This window comes from Pituophis catenifer, unplaced genomic scaffold, assembly GCF_029215685.1.
Source record: "Pituophis catenifer annectens isolate HBS135680 unplaced genomic scaffold, rPitCat1.0.hap2 SCAF_7, whole genome shotgun sequence".
Taxonomy (NCBI): domain Eukaryota; kingdom Metazoa; phylum Chordata; class Lepidosauria; order Squamata; family Colubridae; genus Pituophis; species Pituophis catenifer.
In genome coordinates this window covers 34,790,450-34,807,724 of record NW_027256887.1, presented here as the reverse complement: position 1 = coordinate 34,807,724, position 17,275 = coordinate 34,790,450, and the positions used below count along the sequence as shown (strand labels likewise).

The following is a 17,275-nucleotide window of genomic DNA, read 5'->3' as shown; positions in this document are numbered from 1 at the left end:
GAGAAAGAGAGAGAGAGAGAGAGAGAGAGATTGATTGAGATTGAGATTGGTCTGATTCCTGTTATACATACCTTTCAGCTAATACATTCTAAACAAGTAAGATACTTGAAAAGATGGGAGCCATTTGCTCTTTGGAACATAATTCAATCTTTTTTTTTTTTATCATTCTGGGTCAGATTCTATTTATGTGTATTAGATGTGATAAAGTATTTATAGGTTTCTGGAAAAGGGTAAATATAGAGATGTATTGTGAAATATAGTGATCTGGGTGAGTTGTCATCAGTAAGCAGATGAAATACAATTCTGTTTCTCTCTTCCAGCTTCTAAAATGCTGAGTAGATGATACCCTAATTTTAGAAAATGGAGGTACAGTATCTAGCAGCATTTTGCAAGTAAATGCAGGAAAACAAATTGAAATGTTATAGGTAGGTAATTACCTATAACACTTCAATTTGTTTGCTACATTAGATGATGCTGTACAACATTTAACCTAAAGAACTGAGGTGTTAAAAAGCCATTTTTATGATAAGATTCCAGAAAGCTATGAATAAGCATGATTTTCTTCCTCAATCTGAGATCCTCTCTCAGAGGACTAGGAGTTTGAGAGTTCTTTGCAGTATTTTATTTAATCCTAGCACTGCGCTCTTCTGGACAGAGAACTCTGAAATTGTTCCTGGGATCTGTTGGAGCCACTCTTCTGGCATAGGAGTCATGGGCTTGAGTGCTCTTAATATCACTGGGGCCACTTTGGCCTTTACTTTCCACATCATTTCTAATCCCTCTTTCAGGCCCTGGTATTTCTCCAGTTTCTCATACTCTTTTCTTCCTGATGTTTATGTCACTTGGCACCACTACATCTATCATCACTGTTGCCCTTTGATCTTTTCTACTACCATGATGTCTGGTTGATTGGCTAGTTATCTAGGCTGTTGGTTTGAGCTCTGAACTTGGCAATTTGGTTGCAAACATTTCATCCCAATTCCGGGAGACATCTTCAGTGTATTTTGAATTGTGCTCATCCGTCAGAACACAGGACTTTAAATACGGTTTGTTTTTTATGAGATGCAAATTAGTCTGAATGTTGTTTGTTCGGATATTTCTGAGCCATGGTCTGATTTCAGACTGTTTGATTGGCTGGCTGTTGTTGCTGGGCTATAGTTACAGTCTATCACAGAAGTGAGTACACCGCCTCACATTTTGTAAATATTTAAGTATGTCTTTTCATGTGACAACACTGAAGAAATGACACTTAGCTACAATATAAAGTAGTGAGCATACAGCTTGTATAACAGTGTAAATGTGCTGTCCCCTCAAAATAACGCAACACACAACCATTAATGTCTAAACTGCTGGAAGCAAAAGTGAATACCCCCCTAAGTGATAATGTCCAAATGGGGCCCAAGTAGCTGTTTTCCCTCCCTGGTGTCATGTGACTCGTTAGTGGTACAAGGTCTCAGGTGTGAAAGGGGAGCAGGTTTGTTAAATTTGGTGTTATCACTCTCACTCTCTCATACTGGTCACTGGAAGTTCAACATGGCAGCTCATGGCAATGAACTCTCTGATTCTCCCTAGAGCTGGATTGAGAGTATCCAGAGTGGGTAGTATTTCTATGTTCTGCATGTAGACTGAGCACGTGATCTTCATTTGCATCTCTGGTCACTCCTCCCTCACCTGGTGCTTCCCCAGTTTGGCTTAGTCTGCATTGCAAACAGACGTGATCGAAGAACGGCTTCACCTTTCTCTCTGTGATCTTCTAAGCATGAGATTTACAATACTTATTTGGAAGATCACTTCAGCGATCAAACCGCTAGCTGGTCCGCCGGCTAGCAGTCTTGTTCCAGCTTCCAAGGTGAAGTCCCCGCCGCCGCGAGGCAGCGGTAGGGCCTCAACAGGCATCGATCAGAGCGGGGGATGGGGCAAGGCATTCCCACCAGACGGCAGAGGGGGAATCAGGCCCTGCCCAGTCTGCCTGGGCACACTGTGAAGTGGTGGGAACACTATTTAGAGCCGCAGCAGTCTCAGCTCTTTGCAAGTGGCTTGCCTTTATTAAACGGGGAAAATGGCATTGCGTACGCCTTCCACCAGCCAGCAGGCCCAGAAAGGGGACAAGAGGACTTGCCCTAATTCCTCCCTGGGCCAGAAACAAGGGGCTTACAGCCAAAGAGCTGCAGCCAAAGGAACAACTACGAGAAGCCAGGCAGCCACTTCGAGTGGCAAGAGGGGCTCCAAATTGGCCGAAAAAGACACAGAAAGATGTCAAAAGGCCTTGCAAAAAGAGCTGGCTAAGCTTCAGAAGGCTAAAGAAAGCCAGGAGCGAAGTGAGAACCCCAGAGGAGGGACGGAATTTTCCCGCCCTCAAGGACAGGAGCCATTGGATCCCACAAATGATCCGGCTCAATTGCAACCAGCCTCTTATGCCAGGGAGTCTTCCTCTCCCACTTTAGGAGATGTCTTGGATAGGGCTGAGGCCTTTGCATTTGCAAATCCCAATTTGTCTGCAACAAGTTTTGCACAGTCATACACTTCAGGCCCCAAGGCTTCCTTTACTCTGACTGCAGCGGGGATCCGCCCACAGAAGGAAACTATGTCAGCAATGCCTGCACATTTGCAGCAACTGATTTCTCAGGCTATTACCCAGGGAATAGCCATTGGTTTACAGCAAAGGAACCAAGCTTCTCCAGGGGTTCCAATCCATCAGCCTACAGGGTTGCAACCTGTTCTTTAAGAGGATTGAATGGGGCCTCAGAGTATTCCATCTGGGGCCCATTCAATTAGAAGTGGAGACTCCTCGGCTGAGGAGGAGGACCTGCTGGCCTTTTCTGAGGATGAAGGGAAAGATTCAGAGCCTTCTCCTTTTACAGGCCTTTTCAAACCAGATCTTTTCAAACCCTTGCTTCGCAAGGCCAAATCCATTACAAACATGGAATTTGAGGCAGTCACAGAACCTGACCCCACCCCATGGGGTTCTGGTAACTTGCTCTTTACAGAGCCAGCAGTTGAGGCTGAGGTGGTACCATCGCCCAAACTATTTTTAGACATAGTTAAACTGCAATGGCATAATCCGGGGGCAGGACTACCCCCTTCCAGAACTGAACAAAAGCTAAATAATGTAGCTCCATATTTGGCTGACAGTTTGCAGGTACCCACAGTAAACAAGCCAGTGACATCGGTTGCTCTGATTCCAACGGATGCAATGGATTGTCTGAGATCTGATGACAAGAAAGCTGAGGTGTTGTTATGTAAGTCCCATCAGGTGGCTGCCTGAGCAGTGAAAGCTGCCACTTCGGCTTCATTCTTTAATCGTGCCTCCCTGCTCTGGCTCCGTTAGATGCAGGAACACATTCCACCAGAAGATTTGAGGGTACACCAAGATAAAAATAAATTAATTGCGGTTGCTGAGTTCTCAGCTGATGCGATATTGAATGCAGCCAAGTTCGCTTCACAGTCCATAGCATCATCAATTACCACTCGTCGCCTGTTCTGGCTTAAGCACTGGCAGGCCGACAATAAGAATAAATGGAAATTAGCCTCAGCGCCCTTTACAGGTAACAAATTATTCTGAGAAATTCTGGAACCTATCCTAGTGGACACCAAAGGCAAGGGTAAAGCCATGCCTTTCCTTTATCGGCGAGGGGAACACCGTCTTCCCCTTATTATAGGAAGCAACCCTTTTGGGCCCCTGAAAGTGTGACTATCAAGACTTTCAACAACAGTACCCTAACTGACAGGAGAGACATCCAGACAGGTCAGAGTTCAGGAGTCAACATCAAACCCAGGGCAAGCGGCCCTTTCGAGGGGCAGGAGGTTGTCCTTACCATCAAGCAAAGTGACTGCAGGGCCGCACCACCCATAGGGGGTCGGCTCAGCCTCCATTTCCAACAGTGGGAGGCCACAACTTCAGACACATGGGTTCTCAACACGATAAGATCAGGGTTGGTGCTGGAATCCCCCCCCCAAAACTTTTTTCTCAGTTGTCTTGTTTCCAGGGACTCTTCCCGGCGGTGCCTGGTGGAGACAGCAATCCAGCACTTGCTGGAAATCCAGGCAATTGAGCCAGTTCCTCAAGAACAGCACAGACAGGGATTCTATTTGATCCTATTTGTGATCCAAAAGAATTCAGGCGGCTGGAGGACAATCTTAGATTTAAAGCGCCTGAACCAGTGTCTGGAGTTCAAACAATTCAAAATGCAGTCTCTCAAATCAATATTAGACAGCATGCGTGAGGGTGACTTCCTCACCTCAATAGACTTAACAGAAGCATACCTTCATGTACAGATCAAACCAGCACACAGAATTCCTTCATTTTGCCTATTCGGACAGACATTATCAGTACAGAGCCATGCCGTTTGGCTTCTCATCAGCACCGAGAGACTTCACGAAGATTTTGGCGGCTTTGGCAGTCCATCTGCACTCGGTCCCAATAAGAGTCCAATGCTATTTGAATGACATTTTGGTCCAGTCCTCTTTGGCCAGACGGCGGAGAGAGATCTATGGACCACAATAAGAGAGTTTCAAGACCATGGTTTCTCCATAAACCACAAGAGTCACCTTTCTCCAACGACCAATCTGCTCCATCGGGGAGCCCTAATAGACACAACAACATGCCAAGTCTCCCTCTCTCCGGAGAGGCATGACAGCATACCTCAGCTAGCCAAGAGTATCATAGCCATGAGGACAGTTCCTCTATCACTCCCGTCATAGTTCCTCGGCAAAATGATGTCATGCATTGCCATAGTTCCATGGGCGAGACTACATGCCAGGACACTGCAATGGCTCCTCCTGCCATATCAAAGATCCAGCAGGAGCAACTCTCAGGACAAGGTAAGACTCCCGTTAACCATATGGCATTTCTTCCAGTGGTGGACATCAACAGCAGTCCGCAAGGGTTGCCTGTTCAAGGAACCCTTCCGAGTCACCATCACGACGACGCCAGCCTTTTTGGTTGGGGAACACACGGCCAAAATATGCTAGCCCAAGGCAGGTGGACCCAGGAGAACCTGACCGATAGGATCAATTGGCTGGAGCTCAGAGCGGTTCATTTGGCTCTCAAGGCCTTCAAGGGCTCAATCTCTGATCACCATGTATTAGTCTTAACAGACAATGTGATGGCCAAAGCACACATCAACAAAGGGGGACACATTCCAGGTCCCTCATGGCAGAAGCGGGTCAGTTGGGTTGCTGAGTAGGGCGACACCTTTTTTCGTTGAGGGCCGACCACATCTCGGGTTCTGAATATACAGGCAGACAGTCTCAGCAGGACAACGGTGGATCAAGCAGAATAGTGCCTCCATCCCTCGCTGTTCCAGTGGCTGTCAGATCACTACGGGACTCCGGTCCTGGATCTGTTTGCATCTCCAGAGAATTCTCAACTCCCTTGCTTCTTCAGCAGGTACTTCAGCAGGTACATGGGGAGCAGAGGGGATAGATGCCCTCTGCTCACCTTGGCCTCCGGGCCTTCTGTATGCCTTTCCTCCTCTTCCCCTGATTCCAGCATTCATCAGGAAGCTGTTAGAGGAAAAGGCGGAGGTGATCCTTCTGGCTCCTCATTGGCCCAGGAGGCCCTGGTTTGCCGACCTGATGAGTCTATTGGTAGAACAGCCTTGGAGAATCCCGGACAACAGGATCCAATCTCAGCCAAGGGGTCTTGATCCACCCACAACCCCAGTGGCTACAACTGACAGCATGGCGGTTGAGTGGCGAGCCCTGAGGTGCAAACATTTTTCTCCCAGGGTTATCCACACCATTCAGGCATCCAGATGACAATCCACTTCTAGAATATACAATGCAACCTGGCGTTCCTTCTGTACCTGGTGCTCCAGGCTACAGGTTGATCCATCGAGAGCCTCGGTGGCCCAGGTCCTGGAGTTTCTCCAGGATGGGTTGGATAAAGAGTTGACACCCAACACCATCAAGAGACAGGTTGCGGCGTTGTCTTCTGTTTTCTCCCTAGGAACATGGGAATCACTTTCTAGACATCCCACTGTACGCAGATTCCTTAGGGGAGGTACTAATTTGTGCCCACCAGTTGTTCACAGGTATCCCACCTGGGACCTGACTAAGGTTTTGCAAGCCCTCACTGTCGGCCCCTTTGAACCTTTACTGTCAGCCACACTGCATTTTCTAACACTCAAGGTGGCGTTTCTCATTGCCATCACTTCAGCTCACAGGATCTCAGAACTGGCGGCCTTGTCAATAAGACAATGACTTATGTATCTTTCACCAGGACAGAGTTATCCTGCAGCTGGACCTTTATTTAATTCCCAAGATAAACACTTGGTTTCACAGGGCACAGGAGTTGGTCCTACCAAACTTCTGCCTGGAGCCACGACATGTTCTTGAACACAGGTGGCATACCTTGGATGTCAGAAGGGTCCTCCGTATTTATATCAAGCGTACGTCTTCATTCCAACGGATGGAATCCTTATTTGTTTCATTCCAACTATCAACATTAGGCAACAGGGTCACTCCTTTAACGGTGGGTCGGTGGCTGAGGGCCTGCATAGCCAAGGCATATGAGGCTTCACGCCCTCCCAACTCCCAGCTGAATAACGGCTCACTCCACTAGGAGTGTGGCTACCACAGCAGCATGAGTGACACAGGCCTCCATTGAGAAGGTGTGTCGAGCGGCTACATGGTCCTCCCCCTCATCATTCATTCGGCATTATAAGTTGGACACCTAAGCTTCAGCGGAAGCGGCTTTTGGGAGAAGAGTCCTCCAGAGGGTCCATAATGCCAGGTGGACTTGAGACCAGACACTACCCACCCATTAAAGGGACAGGCCGGCTTTAGTATGTCCCACTCTGGATGCTCTCGATCCAGCTCTAGGGAAAATGGGTGTTGGTCCTACCTGAACGCCATTTCTAGTAGAGCTGGAATAGAGCATCCAACCCCACCCTTACTAAGGTCTGGTCCACAGTCTGGGAGGGGCTCCTCTTTTACAGGACACAAGTCTATGCATCGATTGACTTTCGCTGAACTGGGGAAGCACTAGACAAGGGAGGAGTGACCAGAGAGGCTGTCATCCCAGTAGGAAGACTCTTCTAAAGATGATGCACAAGAAAGCCCGCAAACATTTTGCTGCAGACAAGTAGACTAAGGACATGAATTTCTGGAACCATGTCCTGTGGTCCGATGAGACCAAGATAAACTTATTTGGTTCAGATGGTGTCAAGCATGTGTGGTGGCAACCAGGTGAGGAGTACAAAGAGAAGTGTGTCTTACCTACAGTCAAGCATGGTGGTGGGAATGTCATGGTCTAAGGCTGCATGAGTGCTGCCAGCACTGGGGAGCTACAGTTCATTGAGGGACCCATGAAAGCCAACATGTAATGTGACATACTGAAGCAGAGCATGATGCCCTCCCTTCAGAAACTGGGCCGCAGAGCACTATTCCAACATGATAATGACCCCAAGCACACCTCCAAAATGACCACTGCTTTGCTAAAGAAGCTGAGGGTGAATGGACGTTGGCTTACCTGAACGTCCTTTTTTGTTCCGCTGCATCTCAATTCATGTCTGGGATTTCCTCACCTGCTTGTCAGACTGAGCGTCATATTTCTTTAAATTTGCATAGGTCACGCCTCCTTTGCCTCCTAGATCCCCAGTTGTTCCGCAAAAGCTTCTTCCTCCAATGTGACCTATGCATAAGAAAGAGAAAAACACTCCCCGGCCCCCAAGCTCAGTCAGCCAGAAGGGCGGGATGAATTGAGACGCAACGCAATGAAAAAGGACGTTCAGGTAAGCCAACATCCATTTTCTGTTGCGCTGCTTAGTCAATTCATGTCTGGGATATACCCAAGCAACACACTTTATGGGGAGGGAGGCTGACTGCACCCCATGTCTGCATCTGAATGGACTCGCTACAAGACTCTATGCCCAAAGGAAGCTTCGGCTGATGCATAACTGTCTAATTTATAATGTCTGACGAACGTAGTCAACGTTGTCCAAGTGGCAGCTCTGCAAATGTCCAGGACTGATGCCTGCGTAGCTCAGGCTGCCAAAGTAGCCGCACTTCTCGTAGAGTGAGCCCACACCCTACCATGGACTGGTCTGCCTTTGGAACTATAGGCTAATGATATGCAAGCCTTAATCCAACGTGTGACAGTGCTAGAAGAAACCTTCTGTCCCATTGAGGCAAGGTTAAAAGACACTAAGAGAGCCTCTGTTCTACGAAAGGAGGCTGTTCCAGCTATGTAGCGCAATAGTGCCCTCGTAACATCCAACATGTGCCATTGCACCTCTGATGCCTGTGGGAGGGACAAAAGTCCAGTAAAACAATCTCCTGGGCATGATGGAAGCTGGAATTCACTTTTGGCATGAATGAGGGGTCAAGCCTAAGAACAACCGTGTTGGGCCTGAAAATACACAAATCCTTCCTGACCGACAAGGCAGCCAGTTCAGAAACTCTCCTGGCTGATGTAACTGCCAGAAGAAAGGCCACTTTAAATGATAGAAGTCTAAGACTAACTGATGCCAGAGGTTCGAATGGGGAAGCCGTAAGGACCTGCAGGACTAATGTCAAATCCCATGTGGGAAATCTGTGGACCACTGGAGGCCTGATATTAGTGGCCCCCCGCAAAACCCCCCAAATCCTTGGGTCCTGAGTCAAAGAGTGGGAACCGTCCTGGGACAAAACGGTCGACAAGGCTGCCACCTGCCGCCTCAGGGTTGCTGGAGCCAGTCCCTTGTCTAGGCCCTCCTGCAAAAAATTTAAAACGTCAGGCACAGAAGCTGAAGTAGGATCCACATGGTTATGCGAACACCAAAAACAAAATATTCTCCACGATGCCTCATAGATTCTTGTGGTGGAAGGCCGCCTGGCAGCCTGGATGGTGCGAATCACCTTCCTTGACAAATTGTCTTTCCTCAGGAGGATCCTCTCAAATGCCACACGGTTAATTGCAGCCACTGGAGGTCTGGGTGTAATACGGCCCCCTGGCTGAGAGAGATCCTCCCCTGAGGAATTCGCCAGAGCTGTGACACAGAAAGGCCCACCAGATCAGCGAACCATGGGCATCTTGGCCAATGAGGCACAACCAGTAACATCTCTGCCCTCTCGGACACCAGTCTCCGAATTACTCTCGGCAGGAGAGGGATTGGGGGAAAAGCGTGTAACAGGCCATAGGCAAGACAGCGTTGTAGTCCATTGCCCCCGGGCTCAGAAAACGTGAAACTGAATTTCGGGAGTTGTGTCCGGACAGGCAAACAGGTCGACAGACGGCTGGCCGAACTTCTTCACCAGTTCCCGGAACAGGTCCGGATGGAGCATCCACTCTGATGGGTCCAGCTGTGTCTGGCTCAGCCAGTCGGCCCGAACGTTTGAAGCTCCCAAAATGTGCTCTGCTCGAACAGATAGTAAGTGGTTCTCTGCCCAGCTGAACAGATTGTCCATCTCCTTCAACAGGGACCGGGATTGAGTGCCCCCCTCTCAATTTATATGGGCCTTTGTGGTCACATTGTCCGTTAAGACCAGAACATGTTGACGTAATAGAATGTCCTGGAAATGACGGAGGGCGAGATGGACAGCCCTCAGCTCCAGCCAATTGATACTGAACTTGGCCTCCACCTGTGATCATTGTCTCTGGACCACCTGGGCTCCCAGATGAGCGCCCCAGCCAGTCAGGCTCGCGTCTGATGTTACCACTAACCGAGTGGGCTCTTGGAAAAGGCACCCCTTCTGTATGGCCCCAGACACCCACCATCGAAGGGAAACATGTACCTTGTCCGGTAACCTCCCCTTGGCATTCGATGCACTGCGGCTGGCTCTCTGCGCTGGTAGCAGGAACCACTGTACTGGCGGGCATGTCTGTGTGCCCAGGGCACTATTGCAATACAGGAAATAAATTTGCCGAGCAGTTGCAATAAGGTGTGCAACGTTACCTGCCTCTTTGCTAAAACATGGTCCACCAGAGCCCTGATGTCCTGTTGCCTTTCTGGCAACAGAAAGACCTGGCCTTGTATGGAATCGATCACAGCCCCGAGATGAGTAATGCACGTCATGGGCTGCAGGTGACTCTTCTTCTGGTTGATGGAGAAACTGTGAAGATCGAGAATGCGGCATACAGTCTGTAGATCTCGTAAGGCCTGCTGATGTGAGGGAGACAGAAGCAATATATCGTCCAGGTAACACAACAGTCGAATCGGGACGAGACGAATCGAAGCCGCCACCGCTGCTAGCAACTTTGTGAAGGTACGTGGGGCCGATGACAGGCTGAACGGCATGGCCCGATATTGATAATGCTTACCGGCAAAGGCAAATCTCAGAAATCTGTGGTGTTGCGGATGTATGGGGACGTGGAGATATGCTTCCTGCAAATCCAGGGATGTCATGACATCTCCCTGTCTCACACAGGCCAATATTTACCGGAGAGAATGCATCTTGAATCTCTTGCACAGAATGAATTTGTTGATGAACTTTAGGTTCAAGATGCCTCTCCAGCCCCTCAAAGATTTGGCGACCAAAAACAGAATCGAATAAACCCCAGACCCTTCCTGTCCTGCTGGAACTGTCTCTATTGCACCTATTTCCAACAAATGCTGAATTTCCTTGGACAGTTGCTGACGATTCTCCGGCTGTCTGGCCATTGGGCAAGTCAGGAAGCGGTCGGGAGGTGTGGCCCTGAATTCTAAGGTGAGACCCAGCCTCACCGTCCAAAGTATCCAATCTTCGGACGTGGTTGTTTCCCACTGATGGATGAAGTGACTGAGACGTCCACCAATGGGAAGAGGGGATTGCAAGTCACTTGCCTCACCTAACTGGTCTGGATCCTGCTCCGGATCCTGCTCCTCTATAGGGTCTCTTTGGGGCAGAGTGGTATCTACCTCTGTCCTGAAAGGACTGCCTATCTGAATTTCTGTCAAACCCCTGGGGGTAAGTCCTAGAAAAGTAGGACCCACTGGGTCCTGAGTCCTGGCGAAAAGGCTGTCTCTGAGGGTACGGTGTGAACCTGCGGTCTGGTCTCCGATAGGACACCGGAAGCACTTTCCGTTTATCCTTACCCTCTACAAGTATAGGTTCCAATGCTGCTCCAAACAGGTCCACTCCCTTATAGGGGGCGGAGGCCAATTTCCATTTTGATTTTAAATCTGCACGCCAAGGGCGTAACCAGAGGAGCCTCCTAGATGTTACATTAGAAGCCATAGCCCTTACCGTGAATTTTGCGGTATCTAGAGATGCATCTGCCGAATACTCGGCAGGAGCAACCATTTATTGATATCCTGCTGGAGGCGTAAATCGTCTGGAGGAAGACGATCACACAATTGTTTCAACCAGATCAAATTAGCGTGATTAAAAAAGGAAGCAGAGGTCGCTGCTTTCACTGCCCAAGCAGCTGCTTGGTGTGTATTCCTAAAGGAAACCTCCGCTTGTCTATCCTCAGTTCTTAACACTTCCGCAGCATCACTAGACAAAACAGTAGAGGAAGTTAAACTCACCACAGGTGGATCTACCATGGGAAAAGCTAACAGCCTGTCTATTACTGGGTCTACACAATAAGTCCTTTTGTCATGACCCGTGGGAGCAGAAAAGGCCCCGGGGTGATCCCACTGCCTCTTAATGACTTCGGAAAATAATTCTGGGTACGAAATAAAATCATGGTCAGGGGCGGGAACTGCAAAGAATTTGTTCTGAGACGTCTGCGAGCCCTCTATTGATCGCCTGAACTCTCTACCGACCCCATGTTACTTGCTAATTTTGCCTTGCGTAACAATGTCTTGAACACAGATGGACGGAAAAGGGTTGCGAAGGTCGGCTTATCTGGCAGTGCTCTGTCATCTTCCGAAAATTCCTGGTCCCCTTGGTCTCCTTCCTCCTGCCATGAATCTTCGCTGCAGACTGATTCTTGCTGGGTGATAGTTAAAGGATGATGCCTCGATTGAATGGAGGGTTGAGGCTGACAACCCATCAAGGGTGGTTGCATATGGCCATGCGGATTAAGGCCTGCTGCCAAAGCCTGTGCTAATGCATTTGTCAGTAAAATCTGAAAATCAAAGGACTGGCTTTGTCCTTGCTCCACCCCTGCACGGAGCCCCGCTGCGGTCGGGGTATAAGTGGCCTCTGGTGCCATTCTGGCTCCTGGCTGCCGTGCTTGTGCTTCCCCAAGGGACTCCAGGGCAGGTACTGGGTCTTTCTCCTGACACCCCTGAAGCTCTAAGGCTGTAACAGAAGGAGGCTTGGCCACTACAGACTGAGTAACAACATCTCCTCCTCCAAATTGAGAAGGTGGTGGTTCAGGAATAGGTTGGACCTGCTTCTTGGCCCGTTCAAACTGTCTTTTCAGGGCATTATGCCGTCTCTGGGCATCCCTTTCCTCAATGGATGATCTAGGAGCTCCTTGGTCAGGCTCCCTCCTACTGGAAGAGGAAGAAGAGCTCTTAGACCTAGATTTAGAGGTCTTCTTAGCTCTGGGAGGAGTCGGGGGCTGTTCCATGTCTGAGGAGAACTCTGGGTCAGCCATTTTAAAAGTCACTTCAAGGCCTGCATCTCTGAAGCAATAGCAGAGTTGGCGCCTAAATTAACTGTCAACTCCTTCCCAGAAAGATACAAAATGGCATTAGAGCAAAGCTCTCCTAGCTCTCTGGCTGCTGTGCTGGGAACTCTTGAATAAGTCTCCTTCCACTCCAGCGACCCCAGCAGCCGACTATTCAAAGCGTGGGCTAAGCCCTCCTATCGCTGCCCTCTGTACAGACTGAAATTAGCTGTGGAGAAGGAAACAATGTCCTCCCGCCGCTGGGACCGTCAAACCTGTCAGCAATTTGGCGCGAAGCAATCCACCTGCTTCTTGCACTCCTCTGCTGCCAGTCATTTCCACCAACTGGGGTCTTCAGTGTGGGTCAGTCCCAAGGCTGGCAATGCGCTAGAGCAAAATGCTCTTCAAGCGCCAATCAGTGAAGAATCTCCTCAGAGTTTGCCTCGGAGCCCCGGGCAGTGACGCCCTACTCTAACGGGAGCCTAAAATGGCGGCCTTGGTTAATCCGGCATATCGGGTGACCCGTGGCTCGCCGGCAGCCAAATCAGCAGCTCTGCGCCTTCCAGAGTATCCCAGCCGGGATAAACTCCTCCAGCTGCTGAAAAGCGAGGTGGAGGGGGTGACCTGGAGCCCCAAAGTCACTCACCCACCACGAGCAACGTAAAGCAGCTCCAGCTGCAATGGCAGCCGGAATCTGCACTCTTCAGCTCCCACTAGTTAGGAGAAGAGAGAAAATAATAAAACCTAAAGCCTCTCTAACACCTATCTAACTAACTGCCAGAGCAGTTTAAAACAGGTCCCTACAAGAAGACTGAGCGAAAACAACTGGGGATCTAGAAGGCAAAGGAGGTGTGACCTATGCAAATTTAAAGAAATATGACGCTCAGTCCCTGACAAGCAGGCGAGGAAATCCCAGACATGAATTGACTAAGCAACGCAACCGAAAAGCTGATGGACTGGCCAAGCATGTCTTCAGACCTAAACCCTATTGAACATCTGTGGGGCATCCTGAAACGGAAGGTGGAGGTGCGCAAGGTCTCTAACATCCACCAGCTCTGTGACATCATCATGGAGGAGTGGAAGAGGACTCCAGTAGCAACCTGTGAAGCTCTGGTGAATTCTATGCCCAAGAGGGTTAAGGTAGTGCTGGAAAATAATGGTGGCCACACAAAATATTGACATTTTGGGCCCCATTTGGACATTTATCACTCAGGGGTGTACTCACTTTTGTTCCCAGGAGTTTAGACATTAATGGCTGTGTGTTGTGCTATTTTGAGGGGACAGCACATTTACATTGTTATACAAGCTGTATACTCACTACTTTACATTGTAACTTAGTGTCATTTCTTCAGTGTTGTCACATGAAAAGACATACTTAAATATTTACAAAATGTGAAGGGATGTACTCACTTCTGTGATATACTGTAATTACCATCTGTGTGATGCAGATTAGGATTAGAGTTGTTTATGTGGGTGCTTCTGAGTGATGATCTGGTTTTGGCTTGTTTGATAGTTTGAGTGGCTGGCTGTTGTTACTGAGACGTGGTTTGATTTCTTGTGAGCCAATAATTTTGTTGCTGCGTAGTAGGGTGCCTGTTTGTTCGTTTGACTAGTTATCTGCCTGTCCACCTGCATCTGGATATATATATATATATTTTACAACATAACCCCTAAATGTAATATAAATACCATAACACAGAAATGGTAAATAAGTACTTTTGAAGAATCCCCTCCCCTAGAAAAGCACAACCTATGAATAGAATATTTTTATAGAAAGTTCTTACCAAGTGTGGCTGTAACATTACAAATAAGCACCTGGCTTAGTATCCTATTACAAAAATTACACATGTGAAAAGATCTTGTTAAATCAAGAGTGTTGTTATTATTAGACACAACATTAAAGAATAAGCTATATACAATTCGATATTTATACTTACTTAACTACTTTCCCATATTTTGAAAAAATCTGAAAAGACAGAAAAAATATAGTTATTTAGGTTAGATATAAAAATAAGAAAGTAAATACTTCACAAAACATAGAAGTAAATATAAATGTTCTATGATTATTCACACAAAGATAGATTCAATTCTAATGTTTAATTTTAAAGTATACTTACTCTGTACAAGTCATTGTTTGTCAATGAAAAGGGCAAATTAGATACATAAACTGTGCTTTTGCTTGGTGCTAATCCTCCACTCATTTTTTTTTTTTTCTAGAAACAAAAAAGAAAATGTCAAGTGAAAAGGAAGCGTCAAACTTATTTAAAATATACAGGGTAATTTCACAACAATCTTACTTACCCTGAACAAATAGTGTTTAACAATGAAAACAACTATCATCGCAGAAAAAAGATGGTTAGGTTATGTGCCACTTTGTTACTTTTCCCAATGTTTATCTTTGGGGAACAAATTTCCTTCCTATTTTCTACATTCCTTTCAATTTATGCAAAGAAATAATAATCCTATTCACATAGATTTTGAGCTGAGAATTCTAGTTTAATTAATTCTGCAATATACCAGCATATCTGGAAACAGCGGCCAACAGGATGGAAGAGATCAATTATGCCAACACCAAACAAAGGAGACTCAATGGACTCTGCAAACTATTGAATCATCTTCTTTCTAGTGTATTCCTAGAAGTGCAGGGACCGCTTTTCAGATCATTGAACGTCACTTACCAATTCAAGATGGTGACAACAGAGGAAGCATAGTCACATCACCGGCAGAAAAGTTGCTACTAAAATAAAATAAAACGGTAGGAGGAGAGGTGGAACGATAAGTCATAGAAAAAGAAAAAAGACTAGAGAAAGAAGGAGAGGAAGATTGGAAAAATTAAAAGGGACAGAAGCCCAACTCCACCCTAGAGGCCTACCCAAGAGACCAGAGGCCCATCAAAGTGAGATGAGTAGAGAGACAAACTGACTGCAGGCAGCAAAGCCAACTGGTGGAGAACAACGAGGCGAGCTGGTGAGCGAGTAGAGCCACCTGCGAAGCAGGGAGAAAAAACAGCTGTGGGGCAAAGAGGCCAGCCGATCGAGGGCAGGGCAATGACCGGCAGACAACAAAAAGGTGAGCCAGTGAGCGAGCAGAGCAGGGAGGAAGGAAAGAGAAGAGACAAGCTTGCTGGGGACCATCCAGGCAGTCCTGTTTGCTGATGGCAAATGGGAGCTACGTGGCTCCAGAGCAAAAAGCAGTGGCAACAAGGGAGGAAAGAGAGAACCAGCAGCACCACGGGGCAGCACGTGAGCAGAGTCTGAGAACAACGGGGAAAGCGACAGTGGAGCTGACTGGAGCAAACCGGTCAGCAGAGCTGAGCTGTCCGGAAAGCTGCAGGGCAGGCCAAGAGAGCTGACCAGAGCAGGGATGAGGCTGAAAAGACCAGAGCACCAAAGGATAGAAGGGAGCTGGCAGAGAAAACAACAAAAGGCCAGAGCAGCAAACGAGGGAAGTGAAGGCAACAAATTAAGCCTGAGGAGCACCGGGGAATTACCACAGGACTGGAAAAGAGCTGATGTGGTTCCCATCTTCAAAAAAGGGAAAAAAACACAGACCCAGGAAACTACAGACCGGTCAGCCCAGGGGTGAAATGCTACCGACTCGGGCCGATTCGCCCGAGCCAGTAGTAAAAAAATGCTTTAAAAGTTAAAAAAAAAAAAAAGTTCAGATGATCGTTCAACTACCCGTGAACCAGTAGTTAAAAATGTTTTAAAAAGTAAAAAAAAAAAAAAAAAAAAAAAGCAGGAAATCCAAAAGCGCGCATTTGGTGCAGATTGTGCATGCACGCATAGTGTGTGTCTGGTGCAGGCTGTGCATGCATGCGTGCAGCATGCATCGAACATGCATTGTGCATGCATGCACACAACGCACTTCTGGCGCATATGCGCAGGCTGCGAACCAGTGGCGACTGGCAGAGGATTTCACCACTGGGTCAGCCTAACGTCAATACCCAGGAAGATACTGGAAAAGATAATAAAAAAACAGATCTGCCAACATCTAATAACAAGTAAAGTAATAGCTAAAAGTCAGCACAGGTTTGTTAAAAACAGATCATGCCAACCAATCTTATTTCATTCTTCAATACAGTGACTAAGTTGCTAGACGAGTGAAATACTGTGGATATTAATATACTAAGACTTCAGCAAGGCATTCGATGAAGTAGACCACAACCTACTTTTTTGTAAGCTAGGAAAAACTGGGATAGATAGCATCACCATCAGATGCATTTGTAACTGGCTGACAACCGTACTCAATGAGTAGGGAAATGAGTAGGGAAATAAGCAGTGCAGTACCACAAGGTTCCATCTTAGAAGAGAAACTTATCAAATTTGCAGATGATATAAGATGGAAGGAATAGCCAACACCTAGATCAAGATCCAGATGAACCTTGACAAACTTGAACATTGGGCACTATCTAACAAAATGTAATTCAATGTAAAGAAAAGTCTTACACTTAGGCAAGAAAAACCAAAAGTACACATATAGACTGGATGAAACCAGGGTTAATAGCAGTAACTGTGAGAGGGATCTTGGAGTCTTAGTGGAAAACCAAATAAATATGAGCTAACAGTGTGTGGCGGCAGCCAAAAAAAAGCCAATGCAATCTTAAATTGCATTAACAGAGGGATACAATCAAGAACAAGTGAGGTACTAATACCACTTTATAAAGCCTTAGTAAGACCACACCTAGAATACGGCATCCAGTTTTGGTCACCACACTATAAAAAGGATGTTGAGACTCTGGAAAGAGTGCAAAAAAGAGCAACCAAGAAGATTAGGGGACTGGGCTAAAACATACAATGAATGGTTGCA

General features: G+C 47.3%; 1 protein-coding gene across 4 annotated transcripts in view; it reads right to left on the bottom strand.

Moving 5' to 3' along the window:
* ZCRB1 (zinc finger CCHC-type and RNA binding motif containing 1) overlaps positions 1-17,275 on the bottom strand; it is an 81,711-nt gene that overhangs the window by 25,953 nt on the left and 38,483 nt on the right. For all 4 annotated transcript variants that reach the window (XM_070946927.1, XM_070946926.1, XM_070946928.1 and 1 more), the window contains 2 exons: positions 14,584-14,679; positions 14,404-14,432 (listed from right to left, as the gene is read on the bottom strand). In XM_070946927.1, the coding sequence (XP_070803028.1) occupies positions 14,404-14,432; positions 14,584-14,679 (125 nt within the window). The remainder of the gene's footprint in view (positions 1-14,403; positions 14,433-14,583; positions 14,680-17,275) is intronic.